The following is an 18,441-nucleotide window of genomic DNA, read 5'->3' as shown; positions in this document are numbered from 1 at the left end:
CGTCCAATCTTCCGACCATTCGAAGTCATCAATCGGTCGCATCGTACTGTTATGGTCACCCTTGCATATCACTTAAGTGAGCTGCTGCCATAAATGCTTACCTGGCGCCAACGAACAAAGGCCTGGCCTTTATCATCAAATAACTGATAAAGAGTATCAACCAAACACGAACGAGTAGTGCACACCTTTTATTATCACCATCAATTTATCCCACAAAAAGCTCATTAAAAAAAATCTTTTATAAAACCCAAATGTGATCGAACTTACATATATTTTGCACGCTCGAATTCGTATTGTGTATGAACTGACAAGCAACAAGTTTATTCCATTCGCCGTTCTAGGAAACCCTTCGGCGTTGTGCAAAAAAAATAAAAACATCGTGTACATCTAGCAATGTTGCGTGATGATACTTACTTATATGTGGCGTATTAGTCAAATCATTTTTCGGTCGGCGCATAAGCCATAATTAATTTCAATCACGTTATACTCGGTAAAAAAATATACGTAAAATGTGATAGGTGTTTTGGCTTCGAGCTGTCGTCTCTCTCGTTGTGAAATTCAATAACGCGAAAAATCGCAAACGAAAAAAAATGTATCATTTAATAATTATCGCATACTGGAACTGTATGAAAAATATATTTTTTATTGATGGCGAGACAAAAACAATATAATAAAATACTTAAAAAAAAAAATAGGAATATAATGACGGATCATGATGTGAATGTAACGTAATTAGAAGGGAAAAAATAGTAACAAGTTCACACACTCGACAGTCTATAATAAAACACACTTATAAAATTTTCTAAATAAATTTAGAATTCGTACTATTTGCACCGACTGCGCAATTTTCCCACGATATTATCGATGATCACTGCTTGCACTATTTTTAAGTTGAATTTGAATTGATTTTATTCTAATTGACGTTTTACATTACGCATGAGAATGTACTTGTCATTTGAATAGTCACACTCTAAACGCACCGCGTATCAACGTGCGCGTACAAACTACGCTTAGACTGTGATGTAATGGTATCATATGAATATTCAGTCCGCACGATGCAAGTAGATGCTTATACCGCGCAATATTTTTAAATTTAATTAAAATGATCCTCACCGTCTGTCAAGGCATCGTTTTTGCAATATTTAGATCTTATCTCACGAGTCACACACCACTGGCCACTCATGTTATGTAGTACGGGTGAAATTATAAGTGAAGCCAATTTTATACGTCGTTTTTTTCTTCTTCTTTATATTCGCATAAAATATATGTACGAGTTCAGACAAAGGAACCCGATCGTCACGTCACGCTACGGCGGGTGCAAACTTTAATAAACCCGAAACTATATATTTCGACCGATGAATTAGAAATCAATGTTTCAACCTTGAGTGCTAAATAACTCGTAGAAACAAAACTAAAATGGAAAAAAAATCGAACAATAATGGACGCGAAGGAAATCTTATATCTTATCGAATACATCTGCTTCTCAATTATATTCTTTTTTTTTTAAACGCCAATGTACTCTCGCAATGGTGCAATTTTATATAAAGCTGCATCTATAAAACTTCTTTTTTCATAATATCGATCATATACATAATATACCCGGCCTGAGAATTGTAATTACAATATGCGCATTGTTTGAGCCGACAATTACTCACTACAAGATTGATCACCTTTCGCATTGAAACTTTTGATCGCACATAGCTTTGTTTAACTAAATGTAAAAATGCATCTCAAGTGCATTATACACACTTCGGTATGAATAAATTGAATTGCAAGGAGGCGTCCGTTACACGCAATATTACGCCTCCAACTTTAGCACTGATTTAATCTTTTTCCGGTTTTTTTAAGCGCATACTTTAGCACTTATATGATTTTATATTACCTATACAATATATGAAATGATTCACAATTCACTGCCACTGATACTATCAAATTTTTTTAATATAAAAAATATTTTTAATTTCTTTGTATAGTACCCATAACAAACATTGAATCCCTCTGTATATATTTGTTTCAAAAATAAGTAAAAATAAAATCTTTTTATGATTTTTTAGCAATGTTTTGCAATACCTTTTACGCGAGTCTTTTCTTGCTCACTGGTCATAGAAATTGCGACTGCAAACTACGTATTATTGACGAATATAATTATCAACTGAGGTAAATAATCCCAATTTTCCACTCAGACAAGCAATGAAGTTCTAAAATCACATAAATATGTACGAATAAACATTGATAAATAGTACACCACCCCGTCTTTGTCGCTTTTTGCGTTACCCTTCTAAATAAACCGATCCACCCCTTTGATTTGGCGCGCCTTGACCGGACACCCCCATAGGCTCTCCTACCCCCCCTAGAGTCCTATCCCCTCTTCCATCGATGGCTCCCTTTCATCCCCCTCGATCGTCCGTCACCTTGTAATGCCTCCCATACTGGTCGTCCTCATCCCAAAACTAACTACCCCCATTCTTCCGTCCGCGTGACTCCGCGAGGTTAGGTTTCATGGATAAAATACAACAACAAAAAGAACCATGGACGTGCAATTAACTCGTAAGGTCGACGTTGAATCACATTGTCTTTTTTTAAATGTAATAGAAGTAACCTTAAAATTTAATTCGTATTGTTTTTTGATAGATCTAATCATTTCCGTCGCGCTAATTTTTTACGTATCCGGAATGAATTTACGTATTGAAAAATTACTAGTATCTTGATCAGATGTACGTATAATACTGATGTAATCTTAGCTTAAATTGCTCGCGTATTGACAAAAAAGTCAAGGTAGTACGATAATAGTCATCATTTGTCTTCTATTATATGTATTTAGAATTATGAAAAAAATATTTCAATTCAATGTTTATTTTATTTTTATATATTAACACATAAAAAATTAATAAAGAGTAATAATAACAATAACAAATTAATGACCAATGTGACCTGACAGGTTGCCCCAATGCGTCACATCAATCTTCCAAAAAAACAAGAGCAGTAAAAAATTAGCAATCATTCATCTCATTCTAATGGACTCGTGTTGATTCTCATGAAACTGACCAAATCATCAACATGACAATGTCAAAATGTTACAAATGGTCCAAATGCTCATCTACCATATTAAGGAACTGTACAGCCTTTACAAGAGACGAGTTACCAAAAGCAGACGTTTTCGCAACAATAAATTGAAAAATTCGACGACGACGCAAAGCTCTACCGCATTCAGGCGCCCAAAATTTAAATCCGGCAAAATCGAAGGGTTGTCAATACTTCTCTTTGATACTCCAAAGAAGTATTTCGAAATGGCAGTAATTCTTCTCGAAGATAGTGAGTCAAAGCCTATTACACCTTATAAAAAGGCAGTGGGAAATAAATAAGGGTATTTATTTGTTTTAAATATTTTTATTTAAATCAAGTCTTTTGTTTAAAAATGTATATCGGAAGAAATTTTTTTATTCGAAAAAAATCTTCTATACATAAGTATGTATTCAAATTGTTCGAGGATTTGCACAATTTTTTCGCATAAAGACTATTTTTGCCACGCTAAAAGCCTTGGCGTATGCTTTTTAAGCATCAAAATATGTAATAGAAAACAGAAAAATTTGGTTCATCCATTCAAAGGTGATATGAAAATTTTCACAAAGCATTCCGATTCTTGAAAAGCGCCACACTCAGAATGACCTCATTCCATCGCGATAAATTAATGACGTCACACCCCTAGCGAACAGATAAATTTGAATCCAGATTCGTTTTTAAAAAATTGAAAGGATTCGATATAAAAGTGAATGATTTGTCACTCGCTAGTCAACAGTCACCCTTTTCTTTCCATTGAACCGCCGGGTCTCGGCTCTCCGCAAAGCCTTCGATCAACTCAAAACCTAACGAAAGGGTTCGAACCACCCTCATCTCGTCGCCCCCACCCCCTCGACCTCCAATCTGCACCCCTCGCATCTAAATAGCCCCACCTTATCGAGTGCACCACCCCGCAAGCCTTCCCCCGCAAAACCACCCCCTTGTGACTTGCCCGATGGAGAGGTGTCCCTCACCTTCACATACACACCACCCCATCTTCGACCACCCCCACCTCTGTCTGCTAGAACAAACGTGTGTATTTTGCTCGCACCCCCTTATCCGCGAATTATTATTATACCCACCACCCTTTCCGATACACCAATACTGTTTCGATACAGTAATGCGGGCGAGGACCGGTCCTCTTACCCCTTTCGACGGTTACACTTTACAATTCCGGGGGATGAAAACATATCGAGTGAAAGCGACGTCCCCGTTTTATATTTATAGTATGCGAATAATATGTTATATGCGTCTCGTTCTGGCGTATTTTATTGATTTGCGTTGCGATATTTTAATATGATTTGATTGTCATGTTGCCAAACGTCCATTTTGTTCATCTGCCCTTTTGATCTTCTTTACGTTCAAATTTACAATTGAATATTGAACATCAACATCATTTATCGTTCCTACATCAAAAGAATGCAACCAATGCACTTTATTATTGACTTTTTAATTCATTCGAAACTGTTTCCATGAAAATTGAATTTCATTGCAGTTTTAAATTTCTCTGACCTTTACCTGACATTATTTTGATCTTCTTTACAATAAAATTACATTTTAATATTAAATAATCAAATAATTACATATGTATGTACCTAATATACGTAAATAAGTAATATTAACTTGACAATTCACAGTGCATTGCCAATTATTCAAATCTTGTACTAATTTGTATGAAATTTTTCGTAATGAGACATTGATAGGTTTCTAACATATGATTTACTTGTAAATTTCTACAATTTGCCTCTAATTATAGTGTGTATTGTATTGATTTATTTACTAATTGTCTACTCAAAACACGTACTTTTTTTCACATATGAATAAAATACTCATAAAAATTCCGTGGATAGTCAACTCGGAGAGAAACCCTTTCTTCCAGCCTGTCCCTCATTAGCACTTTAACCAATCAAACGGAAAGCGTACCGTATACAAAGTGCCCATCAGTCCGTCTCTCTCCTGCTTTGGCTAATGGATGTGAGTGCGAGAGGGATGGAATGATAAAGTCCTCATCCCTCTGGTTGCGCGAGCGCCCTCAGAAACAGTTCTTTGATATTTGTATGCAGAAATGAGCGCGGGGAATGCGAGACCGTTTTTTCTACTGTTTTTTATCCTGTTTTGGGTTATAATATGCATTTCTATTTTTTCCGAATTTTTTGCGTTTTATTGTGAGAGTAATATTGGATCGTTTTCCGACGAGGCTGTCTTTATGGCGGTTTATGTAAAAACGAATAGACGAAAAACTCGTAGACGTGGTGGATTTTCCTTTTTCTTTTTGTTTTTTATTTTTGCTCTCGCTTCATACGAGACGAGAACGCTTCAAAGGGAAAGTCGGTGTCCAATGTTAAATATTGGCTTTCGCTATGACTAAAAATACAAAACAAGCATTTTTCAATTGTCTTTTTAAGCATTGATTACATCGTTTCAAACTTTAATAGCACAGCATGTGCAGATCCAACTTTTCAATGGGTTCTGTAAACTAATGAAGCATTCGCATGCACACAGCCTACGTAAGCTTGCATGAATATTTTATCCTGTTGCTATAGTTAATAATGGATGAATCAATAATTGCAAAACAGACACAGATACGACCAAAGAGTTGAAGGGCTGGGTGGATCGGGGTGTAGGCGTACAGGGTGTTAATCTAGGAGGACTAAAAACACAAAGGACCCCATCGTCCTGAGGGCGAATAACATATCTGTCATTAAATATTCCCTTTGATTAAAACGATAAATGAACGTGTGCGCTCGAGATGTGTGCCTCCTACCCCTGCCGAACGTCCCGCGGGGGTGGACTGATCGAACCCCAATTTGAGTTACCCTCCCCCATCTCCCACCCACCGGCTTTCGTGAGAACCCTTCCGTCACTTTTACCCAAAATCACACCCCTTGGCCCCTTCCGATACTTCGTCAGAGTACACCCCCATCCTCCTGCCACCCCCAACGGACTCCTGAACCTCCCCCCCCCCCCATCAAGCCGTCCTTGCGGACCCCTTCAGAAATACAATGCCATATTCGTAATCCAGTTTTAATATTGGATACATTTTTTTACTCATCCATTTGAATATACATACATACATATATATGTATGTATTTGTTTGTCTCGTTTGAATGTTCCTACACATACTATGTACATACCTACATACTCGATTTACACGGTATTATGCGATGAAACTTTGATCTTCGGCCAGTTTTCATTAATTGAGAACCTGATATGAATTGCTTGTAAAATAATTGCTATGATGAATGCTAAGCGACATTTAATTTGCAATTTACATATAAATGATTGATTACATAGAAAATAATATTTAAAAATATTATTTTTATACGTAAAATGAAATATGCATGTGTGTTCGAGTGATGCATCAAGGAGATGGAAAAGCAGACGTGCTCTCGCCCTTGAGAGTACATATCTGCAATGCTTTCTAACCCCACCTCCCCTCAGGTGATGGTGAAAAGCTTTAACAAAAGGGGAACGAAAAACCATTAATTGGAGCTGTATGAATAAGTGTAAGTGCGACATGCAAATCAATCAGGGGAGAGGGACGTGCAAGATATATATCACAAGAGGAGTAACTATGCAGCAGATGATGATCATGTTCGTTGCTAGGCGGCTCGGCCAGGTGAAACCAAATCTCAACACCCCTTTAAAATTAAACAACAAAAAAAACCCCACGTAAATCAAAAGATATACGATACTGCGATATTGCATCTCGGCGTCAAAATGAGTATGAAAAATATATTTTTTAATTTCGCCATCAATAAACGTTTGAAATTTTCTGAAGATGAATCCCCCAACTCCGAGGCGGGGGATGGAAGAGAAAAGGGTCATTAATTACTGATCTGGATAGTCCACCCGCAATACCACCCCCTTATGCATCACAACCCTATAGACCCCCTGAGCGAAAGGGGGTGAGGATATCTCCCATATATACACACGAGCATAACTACCCCCCCCCTCTCCTGTATATATGTACCCATCCTCTGATTTTTCTCGTATCTTGCTTGTTAGACGCGGTGGAGGAGGGTGGGAGAAGTATGCGTATTTATTGTGGGCGAATCTGTATGCAAATATGCGATTAATAGTACATGACTTGTATGTTTTAAAAGTGAAATATGTCCACTTTCTATTTAAAATACTAGACTCGAAAATTTAAGTAAAATTCTATATTTTAACCAGCAGCATGGTTAGCATATAATGCTTTCGAACACCGTGGTCACGGGTTCGATTCCCACTGGTTACTGCTGACTAGGCCTTAGTTTGTGACTCCAGATCGATCGTTTTCTATCAGAGTTTGCCAATTTATCTGATTTTCATTGAAACAATTCCTGTAAAATTGGCATCAATGCCCTATCTCTTTCACAACATTCGAACTATTCAGCATCTCAATTTTTCGCTGGGTTGTATAAGTGCTGCAAAATTTTCCATATATGTATGTGCATATGTCTCTGTGGATGTAGATCGTATTTGCTTTATAATACTTACAATGCTTGAAGTACTATGTTTGACCATATATGTCGTGTTTAATGGAAAAATATATATTAATTATGTATTTAAAATTGATATTTCTTGATCTGTATAGTACAATCGTTGCATTGGAGTGATCTGTAAGACGAGTGTGCATTATTATCACATTTGAGTATCTATCACATTTGAGTCCATTTTGGACCGTAAAAAATATATCTGTATATTTTTTATTTATTTTATAATACAATGATTTATTATTAAAACAATATTGAATTCAAAATATGTACATATATATGTACATTGTTTTCCAAAAAGTTAATTGAGGAATTGGAAATAAAATCGAGGATAAAGAGTATTGAAATAGGTCAACGCGTTTTGGAGTGATTAGTTGTAATAATATACAAACATGTATTATCATATTACATAAGCATTATTTCTGACAATTTTATAAATATTCGAACAGAAAATTATTTCATAAACGTTCTAAATTATCTAAATATTATTTGAGAGTCCGAGTTTGAATCCGATATTGCCTATAAATCTGCAAAGTACAAAACCTTCCAATCATATCTGGGGGGAGCCGTCATTCAACTGCTCAATACGCGTCGATTAGAATGCGCCTTTCGTCAAAGAAAGTTCCTCGACATCGGCACATTCCCATCGCCGACCCCCCATTCGCCACTCGGCACAACCTCAATTAATACTCGGGGTATCAATCTATTTTCATTACAAACTGGATTATCACTGCGATCAATTAAATCTCCTTTGTCGGACGAAAGTATCGGCAGAACATTGTACCGACGTGATATTTGCCCGGAGTGAAAATTCCAGCGCATATTATTGCAGTGGCATTCGATTTCCCGAGGACAAGGGAGACCAAAGAGAAACTGTTTAATGCACACGTACATAGCAGACTCTGATTGACGATCGCATTGTCCGGCAAGAGGGCCGATACGAGAGGACGTGGTGTGGGTGGCTGTGGAGAGAGGGCAACGAAAACAATATAAGATCCTGGTGAATGCCAATACACCGATATCCTACCAGACACCCTGCCATTTGTTATTATTTCATATGGAAACCGACTGAAATCCGACCGTCTGAATTGATTCCGAACGTGAACAATGGCCCGTCCGCCACATTGTAAACGCTCGATCGATTAAGTAACAGAATTCGAATTAATACTTTTTTAATGTTGATAATATTATATTCATATTTTGATATGGACTGTTAATTTTTAAGTCCACATTTGTATAAAATTAAAACTAGCGATTCAGACTGCTTGATTGTTGCATCTTATGACATACTTCACTTTGCCGTTTTTTTCTATCAATGTAAAAACTTTAAGGTTTAATTAATATTTTATATAATTAATAAAAAATTTGAACTTATTGAATCAAAAGCATCTCATTACAAAAGCTTTATCAAATCAATTATTATCATCAAGCGTTCTCAAAGTTGCATATTTCTTAAATTTATCGATTTTTATTAATTAAATTGTAATTGAGATTGATCCACATTCATTAATTTAAGTGATATGAGTAACTACATATATATAATACATACAACAAAAATGACATACATACATATGTAGGTTTAAAGTTCTTGTGCTAGGTTTTTTTAACCTGGCAGAAGAACCTTGAATATATGGCTTCAGATCGAACGTTTCCTATCAAAGTTTGCCAATTTATTCGATTTCATCGAAAAGTTTCCAACAAATTGGCAGCCTCGTCCTATTTCTCGCAAATATTGAGTATTCAGCATTTCTAATTCGCTGATTTATAAAAATGCAAAGATTTTTATAAAATTCATCTATAGATGACTGTGTAATTTATTATTTATTTATTAATAGTTTTGGACCATTGTGGCATTATAGGAAGAACCTAATGCGCCACAATGGCCTACATTTACTAATATATTAGTATATAAATTGTTTATCAATTTTTTTAATTATATTTTGGTGTATATGAGTTTTCACTTACTAGGTATATATGTAAGTACATATGTAATATGTCGAATTACTCGATGACCTACCCCATTATATGATTTTTTAAGCAAATTTAAGAATTTAGATTTTTTCAATTGATACATTGTATAATATTGCAATCGTAGATCATTCAGTATAATGTATGTATACAAGAATCGTCCTTAATCTGAAACAGTGTAGGATTTTTAAACCAAGAGCAAAACCAGTGACCCTTGCCTCATCGGATACAATAGTAAAGCGGAAGCGACCGCCTTTAAACGTACTACAGGGGGATGGAGAGGGATGCTGAATGGTTCGTCCATTCTTTATAAGGTCCACGGCGATTTCTGGCGGAAGGGTGGCGACATCCGCGGTTCGCGACCCCTGTCCGCATTGTTTCGCCGAATTGGCTCGTATTGTGCGAGATAAACCCGCCCGCAGGCCATCGGTTCGCTCTAAATCAGTCGGAAAATAAAAATTCTAAAAACTGCAATACCACTACTGCTTCTCGTCGTGTATGCAAATCGCACGCGAATATTTCTCCGTATCGATTCGATTTTAGAAGTTACTTAGCAATCGCATGTTTCTGTTTCATTTATAAGTGAGTGTGCATGTGTAGCTGGTCGGGGGTAGGTGGGTTGGGGTCGGAGTCGTTATATTCGGGGTACTTTTGTATGGGGGGGGTGGGTTGGTGCACCGAGCTTGGGGGTGGATGGGGGCAGTGATTAAGCCTTTAAGGGTGACGTCTTTGCCCCTCGCCATCCGGTTTTTAGTAACGAACCGATAAACCATGTGCCGCTCGTGCAACACACCGCAATATCCCTATTCATTTTTTTTTTCAATATTATTAGTAATAATTAGCTATTAGTGAATGCTAGACTCAGATTTATTGGACATCTTTCATCCATTCAATCGTTGCGTTTCAAAGAATATTTTCCATATGGGATGGTGGTCTCATTTAAGAGCTTGGAAGAAGTTATGTTTATTTATTTAAAAATACTTGGGAAAGGCGGCAAAGCCGATAGACTCAAGGGGTTTGATAATCATACAGCAGTATACATAGACAAATAAATATTAAACAATAAAATGAAAATAAAAATCAACAAATAAAACCGAAAAGATAATATCAACCAATCAAAATAGACTAATATTTTAAGGAAATCATCAAGTTTATATTTAAAAGGGTTTAAGTTACTAGAAGTTACTAATTAATTGGATAGACTATTCCAAACTTTAACCACTTTATTTGAAAAGAAGAATCCACTAATTATTTTGTAATACATATTTTTTTGGAGTATAAGAATATGAACTCTCATATATGTGTAAGTGTTAAACGTAATCAGGTTTAAAATAGGACAATTGTAATGGTTATTTATTATTGTATAGATTTCAATTATATTAATTCAATGCATCCGATTAAAATTTTGCGCCCAATTCATCTATTATATATGTATGTAATATAATAATTCAAAGTATTCTCAATGTATGTGCGTTAAAGTATGGATAGTGTATAAAAGTACAGATCGAATTTACAAAATATTTTGTTATTCTAATAGGGTGAATTTTTTTAATGCAAGCATTGTTGCAGATGCTTCCATATTATGTAGGGTTTTGGCCACGATTGGTCAATAAATCTCTGCCTGTATTACATTTATTTGTATCTGCTTCAATCCATACAAATATATTTATGCTGCTATAAGATATGTATATATTTGTGGAGCAGCTCTGTATTATATCACAATGTATGTATGTATGTATTATATAGTGCAAATTTAGATGTGATGCAAGTCCTTGCATCTTAGACGATCGTTTTTTGATTGGACTTCCAAGACGGTTTTGTTTGACCATGACAGTAGCAGGTGTCATAGTCACGCGATGTAACTTTGTAGTTTGCCGTTGCGTTTGCACTAAACTGCACAGTAACCGTCGTCAGTTGCACCTTGCACATTATTGCACTGAACCGTTTTGCCGCTCAACAATTGATATTTAAACTGTCTTCGACTCACACGTTATATGTATGTATGAGCAGCCGATGCTATTCCAGATTAGATTACTTTCTTAAGTTATTCTTCGTGTCGGCTCTATTACATATACCGTCGTATAATTTAATGCGTTTTTTATTATCATTATTATTATATAAGTATAGTTAAAAGAGCATTGCGATATGCCTAATTGCATCGTATTTGCGCTATGAAAGCATAAAAGGTGTGACATTACAAACTTGAATTGAAAACTTGTTGTTTTGCCGCTGATTTACGACAAGAATTACTGTCAATAAAACGCGAATTCAAGCAATTGTAACTATACGCAAAGTTGTGCTTTGACGATCGCAAAAAAACTTGACAATATCCTATAGATCTGCATTGCCTGTTACATTGTGTTTAAAAAGTTTAAACTTTGCTCATATTCAATGTAATACAGTGTGATGGTGTGTTTGTTTTGTTGTTGAGAGTAGCATTGTGAAGTGAACTAGAATTTTCCGACGCACTCGGAAAAGTCTCGAATTACACAACCACTGACGGATCAGAATGAAAATAGATTGATGGAAATTTTATAACTTTACTATTTTTCAACTTAAAATGAAAAAGCGAGTGTTTTGTGCTGATTTGATGTTTATTCATTTATTAAATTAGTATACAAAAACAGTCTCACTTGGTATTACAACTTAAGCTAAACTTTAGCTTATCATAATATAAATATGAAAACAGATGTATTTTATAATTGTAATACAAATATAACAAGAAAAGAATGATTATATGTATGTAAATATACATATTTCATTATTATCTGAAGCAATTAGAGTTCGGTATTGTTTGTCACAGTAAAAAGTAAAGTTTTCTTATTATTTTTACTATATTTTGACATGAATATGTACATACAAATATTTACGTAAACACACATACAAATGTTCATATGTATATGATATGTAGCTCGGCTCCTCAAAGTTTCGTATCAAAAAATAATGAAATATACATATCTCTCATTTCATTTTGCACATATAATTATACTTATGCACGTGTAGAGCGTATAAGAGAAGGCAAAATGCAAAATTGCGGCAAAAAGTTAGTTTCGTGCCGGTAAGGGCTGGCTTATTTGTTGAAGTAGAAAAATGAGGAGAAATCCATTTCAACGATAAGCCCTCCCCGTCGAGGTCCGCGGTTATGAATATTGCAGGTCAGATCAGATGGGAGGGTGGTAACCGTGGGGTGGGAGGGTGGGGGAGGGTTTTCAGCCCTCCGGGACGCCTTTTAAAAATTTCACTAGGCGACGGTCGAAGGGTGGCGGTTCGGACAGAGTCTACACCCTTCCACCTAGGTGCAGATGAACGAAAACGGGGACGGGGATGGAGACAACCCTGTACCAAGGGCTGGTACGAGCCTGAAACGCGAGATAATAACCCTGACGTTACACGCTGGAGATGGGCGCACACAAACGGTCATTCTCTCTTTGCAATCGCTTTTCCTTCGGTTAGTGCTGTTCAAACTTCGCACTTCACAATTGATCCCTTTGCAAATCCTTATGTTGCTATTTTATAACTAACATGTATCTACATATGTAGATACATATGTACATAGATACAAATGTATAAAATAATCAGAGTAATTGACGAAACACATAAAATTTCTAACTTTCTAAGGATTGTATCTCGAACCTGATTTATCAACCATATATCATCTTCATCCATAAAATGTTCATATTCTTTCTAACTCAAAACCAATCTAATTATTTTTAATGTTAAAGATCTGAATGTTTCAATTTCAGGCATTGAAAGCGAACGGTCATACATACATTCATTCATACATATGTCAAGCGTTCCCATTATCCTCGTTGAACAACGGCTTTATAGGAAGATTTTCAAAGCAAATTATGCACCATCCCCCTCTCAAATTCAACGTTGTAAAGGAACGGAGGATAATATGTACAGGATACGTTCAAAAGTAAAAAATTCTGGAGCCGTTGATACCGGTGGGCAAACTGCCCACCCACCCACCAACCCAGAGGGCGAAACTCCAACCCCCCCTTATCTTGCTTGCCCCTTTGCACGTTCATTAAAATTCTCTTTATTTATTGAGTATTTCGAAATCATCTGGCTGTGAATCGTACAGAGTTCGTACGTAGTTTTATTTTTCGTTTTAAAGTCTGAAGCCGGACCCTTCTGCTTGCGAAAAATGAGCATGGTTGTTTTTATCTTGTTCCCACGTGTTGAACAAGAAGTGACCAAGCGAAAGCACATAGACAGGATACTTCCTAAAGGATTTTTTTACTATATGTAAAAAAAAAACTACCTCAATATGAATATACTCATCAGACGTAGAAATTTCACCACGTTCAAAGGCATATTTACGTAACTACACATGTATGATAAAACATATTTTTAAATGTATGTAAATTACGTATGAAAGCAAAATCATTCAAATATTTGCTTACGTAATTGATAAGTAATTTATCAGCAAGTCTTGATGGGACAATAATTAGTTATAATCCCAGATTCGTCTCGTATTTGTTCAGAACGATTGCACACCGCTCGTTTTAATTATTGCATACGCTCATCAGATTGTACGTTTTTCTCGACAAATAAAGAAATCTAGTCACCATGTAATTATATTAGGTTTTATAAATAAAATTTTAATAGATTTATGACTCGCGATAACGTTCAAACGTTATCAAGAAAAATACATCGTTCGAATCACCTTCAACATTTCGCATATGTGGGGTGGGGTGGGAGGGGACTTTGCCTCTCCATACTTTGTTTGGTTTAAAATGTCGTAAATAAATCACGGCTGATCTTTGATATAACAAAATATTTTTATTGTTGCCAACGGCCGATGCGAAAAAACAACTTCGACGTCAAAGTACCCTAAGCACCCGCCATATAGCAATAATTCAGTTTATTGAAGGTTTATTCGCATGCAAAAGTGACTAATCGTTTCGCATAGCGCGTGTCCATTTTGAATCTCGACATTAACCTGTGAAACTTCGAGTGGTCGTTTTATTGTAGTGTTCCTCAAAGTTGGGCTCGGCGTAAACAATTTCGACGGGCAACCAACCACTGAGGACCAATTATTCCGTTCTCAATTTGTACAGTAGTTTAAATAATTCAAATTCGCATACAACACACTTTTTAAACAAACATTAACAAATGGAGATTGGTTATGAATTATAAAGTCGAGTACAAACATACTAACGCCCATCTATCATACAACTAGTGAGTCTATCTATATATCGAACAACTGCCGATAATTTGGTACATAATTTAGACTATTCATTACTTTTGTTACAACTTTCAGCTTAAGCTTTTTCGAGAAGGTTTGCAACTAGCTACAAGAATACATACATATCTATAGGAATTTAGTGACTAAAGTTGATATTTAAATGAACTCAGAGTCACTTTTTATGTTTAAAATGTCTAAAATTAGTCATCTTCTTGTATATGCACTGCTTTTCTTCGTACGTACCTTATTGTACATATATGAGTAAATCAAATTGCAAAAACGTGTCGATAATTTTCTAAAATGCCCCCTTCTATTTACATCGCAGTTATCAATATCAATGACAATATTTATTGTCGCATTTCGTCATCGATAATTCGACGAAACCACAACAAGCCCTCAAGCGCCACATTTGAGGGGTGAAGTATTTTTTAAATCGACCAAAAAAAAAACACCCCTAGAGCCGTGTCTAATGTATGAATGATCGGTTAACAATTGGTATTATCGAATATTGCCAATTGATCATCGATTTAGTACGGACCCTTTACGAGGGCTGCACAATGAATGCCCTATTGATATAGGGGAGTTGGGACACGAAACGCGCTAGTTTTTAATCATAAGCTGCTTAAATCGTGTCTGTGTGTATTTATGTATAAGATACTATCATAAATTGAGTTGTATTTTAATATTGTTTTTTTCCTTTGTTTAGATTTGCCAACTTGGTGAAGATGTAAGAAGACTTAGAGCATCTTTGGGTGCATTGCGAGAGGCTCATTCGCAACAATTAAGGCGATTGGAGCAGAGGTTGGATGATAAAAGACGTCATATTGCTCGTCTTGAAGCTCGCCTTCACCTTCAACGGGACTATGATGATATCAAGCGGGAAGTCAGGTAAATTACAAAAAAATCATCGATTTAAATAGTTACTAACATTTTCGGCGTTGTATAAAATTTTCCCAGCATCAAATATGAATAAATTTATTTTTAATACAGTCTTAAAGATTGCTTCTATATTTACCTCAGACTCAGACTATCAAATTTCATAAAGAATATTTTTTAAAAACAGTTCAAAGTTTGGTATGCATATTACATGTCGTAAAGATTAGGTTCATGTTGTAAGAAATCAAAATTGTGATGTTCAATCTTATAAAATACACTTTCTGTGTAAGTTCTAAATACATTAAAGATATGAAGTCGGGTTACACTTCATATATAGGATCATTTACAACCGTAAAATTAAATTATCCTCGATGTTTATAAAGGCTCAATTGCTATAGTGTCATTTTATTGTAGGCAGGCGTTCCCCGAATATTATCTCTTCAAGTTGACAAACAATACATTACGACAAAATATCTGTATGTAAAATCTGACTTTTATTTATACTGTAACAATTATTTATGATATTGTCTCTGGAGTGTACATGTCGAGTTACAGATTACACACGTAGCGGACAAGTTGAAGAATAAACAATCCAGATTTTTTTTTAATCTTAACATTATGTCAACACGTATTGTATACATAACATTATTTGAATAATCGTTTGTGTGATTTAAAACGCACTGATGGAACTTTTTTATACATTGTACATATATAATACCGTTTTATGCGATTTGAACACTTTTCATAAGAAAATTTTTAATTTCTTGCTTACTCGATGCGCTAAATAGAACTTCATATCAACCACCACAATTGAGGTATTTATAGATTGATTCAAATTCAAAATGATTAACCTTTTGGCTGCTTAATGATTCCTTTTTAATAATTCCGAAAGTTGGCACAATCAATAGGGACTTGGATATTTTTCGACTGAAATATTAAAAATCGTAGTTTTCAGCAGCAAAAGGGTTAATTTTCTGGTTGTTTACTGTGTGTAGAATTTACCTAGTGGATTTCATTCCGACTGTTTACACTTATTATACATATGTACAGAGTTGAACGTACTCCGTCTCAATTTGATTGTAGCGCGAGACATCAACCCCACAAGTCCGTAATAAAAATTCAAAATCAAATATGTAATAAGCGCATCATAAAATTAAAAGGTTCATCCACTCGCCGTGTTTGAAGAGCGACGTCGAGAGCTGTTTGGTGGCCAAGGGGAGGGGAAAGGGTTATCCCTTCTTGTCGCAGAACAAACATCCTGCGTCCAAACAGTGCACAGCCGTTGTCGTAATCTCGTTTATAAAACAAAACAACAAAAAATACACATACGGAGATTAGATCTTTCGACCTAATTGCGGCCGATTGATAATGAACACGAATATGCATTGTGAAATTTCGTCGAATCCGAGTCGCAAAAGTGGCCGGTCGAAAAAGGGCGGCGATTCAAACAGGCCGGTCCTTTGAGCTGTGCAGAGACCAAAGGGAACCGCCGGCCCTTCTCTCGACTCTTCCCAGAAATCCATATCAGATTTAGAATCCATTAAATAATCAATTGGCAGCCCGCGCTAGCGTATATGCGATCAAAAAGATAGCTCCTTCTCTTTCTGGCTCCCCCTCCTCCCCCCCCTCATCAGAACTGATTTTACGGGAAAAAAAACTAAATCTGAAGCAATTTTGGATTTATTTAAAATTTTTGAAATAAATGGGAAGCCCTTCAACAGAAAACAAACACCCTTTCTCCTATCATCCTCCATTTTTAGTAAAATTCTGCATACAAATACGCCGCAGCTAAAATATTTCCAAGCTTATAAATAACAACAACAATTTCAATATAAATGCGCCTCAGGCGACTTTTTTTCGAATGAAAATTTGCTTCATTTTTTTTTTAAAAATGGATTTTATTTAAAATTTGTTGTAAAATTTTGCTCTGAGAACTCCATTGAAGAAAATCGTGATTTTTTTTCTGTTAACAAAAAAATGCGCCGCAGATAAATTTGCGGATAAATAAGATGGATGCATACCTTTTTATATTTACAAAAAACATTATCTTAAAATCAATTAGTAGGAATTTTAGCCCACCCCTTCTTTTTTAAAAATTATACATACATAAGCGATTTTAAATATACTTTAATTTGCATTCAAAGATGTTTTAATATACTACATATATTATGCATTCAAAATTTATATAATATATGTACATATTTATTAATTTATTAAGCATTTTCTTTCATTTATTAATTTATTAAGACAAATTTCTGTAGAATTGTATTGAATTAAATTATTGATTAATTTAATTTCTAAGTAAATCCATTATCTGCGTATTTCCAAAATCTCGATGTACCACTGGCTAAAATCCCCAACATGTAAAGTTGAAAAAGTGTGACGATTTTACGACAAAACTTTTCCAAGACGATGCATCGTGAATATTTCACGCAACGACGAGAAAATCGCCCCGTCCCATTTGTGTTTCGGTTGCGACTATTTTTTACGATCATTATTTATACGTGTTCTTTTCTACGAAAAACCGTAAAGAAAGGATGTTTGCTCCTTTCAAGATTGGCCGCTATCTGCAGGATATTAGCTTCCTTAAATATTGTTAACGTAAACAAGATATGCAGGTGATTTAGAAACGAGTCGTTTGTTTAGCTCGTGTTTGCTTTCCTGCGTGAATTATTTATGTATATACACACGCACATTCGAAAAAGCTTAACATCTTGTATTTCAAAGGCAGCCATCTTTTATCTTAAACCATCAACCCCCTGATTATGTGATTTAGGTTTATGTATTTTAAATTCCGGAGACTGTACTTATTACATCAGTCAATGAACGATCGTCAATTAAGCTCTCTGGGGATATAAGCGATGATAA

The 18,441-nt window shown here is 35.4% G+C and overlaps 1 protein-coding gene across 5 annotated transcripts in view; it reads left to right on the top strand.

Annotated features, from left to right (window-relative positions):
• ct (homeobox protein, cut) overlaps positions 1-18,441 on the top strand; it is a 144,798-nt gene that overhangs the window by 102,336 nt on the left and 24,021 nt on the right. For all 5 annotated transcript variants that reach the window (XM_077430793.1, XM_077430790.1, XM_077430792.1 and 2 more), the window contains one exon: positions 15,404-15,585. In XM_077430793.1, the coding sequence (XP_077286919.1) occupies positions 15,404-15,585 (182 nt within the window). The remainder of the gene's footprint in view (positions 1-15,403; positions 15,586-18,441) is intronic.

Source organism: Arctopsyche grandis, chromosome 5 (genome assembly GCF_051622035.1).
Source record: "Arctopsyche grandis isolate Sample6627 chromosome 5, ASM5162203v2, whole genome shotgun sequence".
NCBI lineage: Eukaryota > Metazoa > Arthropoda > Insecta > Trichoptera > Hydropsychidae > Arctopsyche > Arctopsyche grandis.
This window is presented reverse-complemented; position numbering and strand designations above follow the sequence as displayed.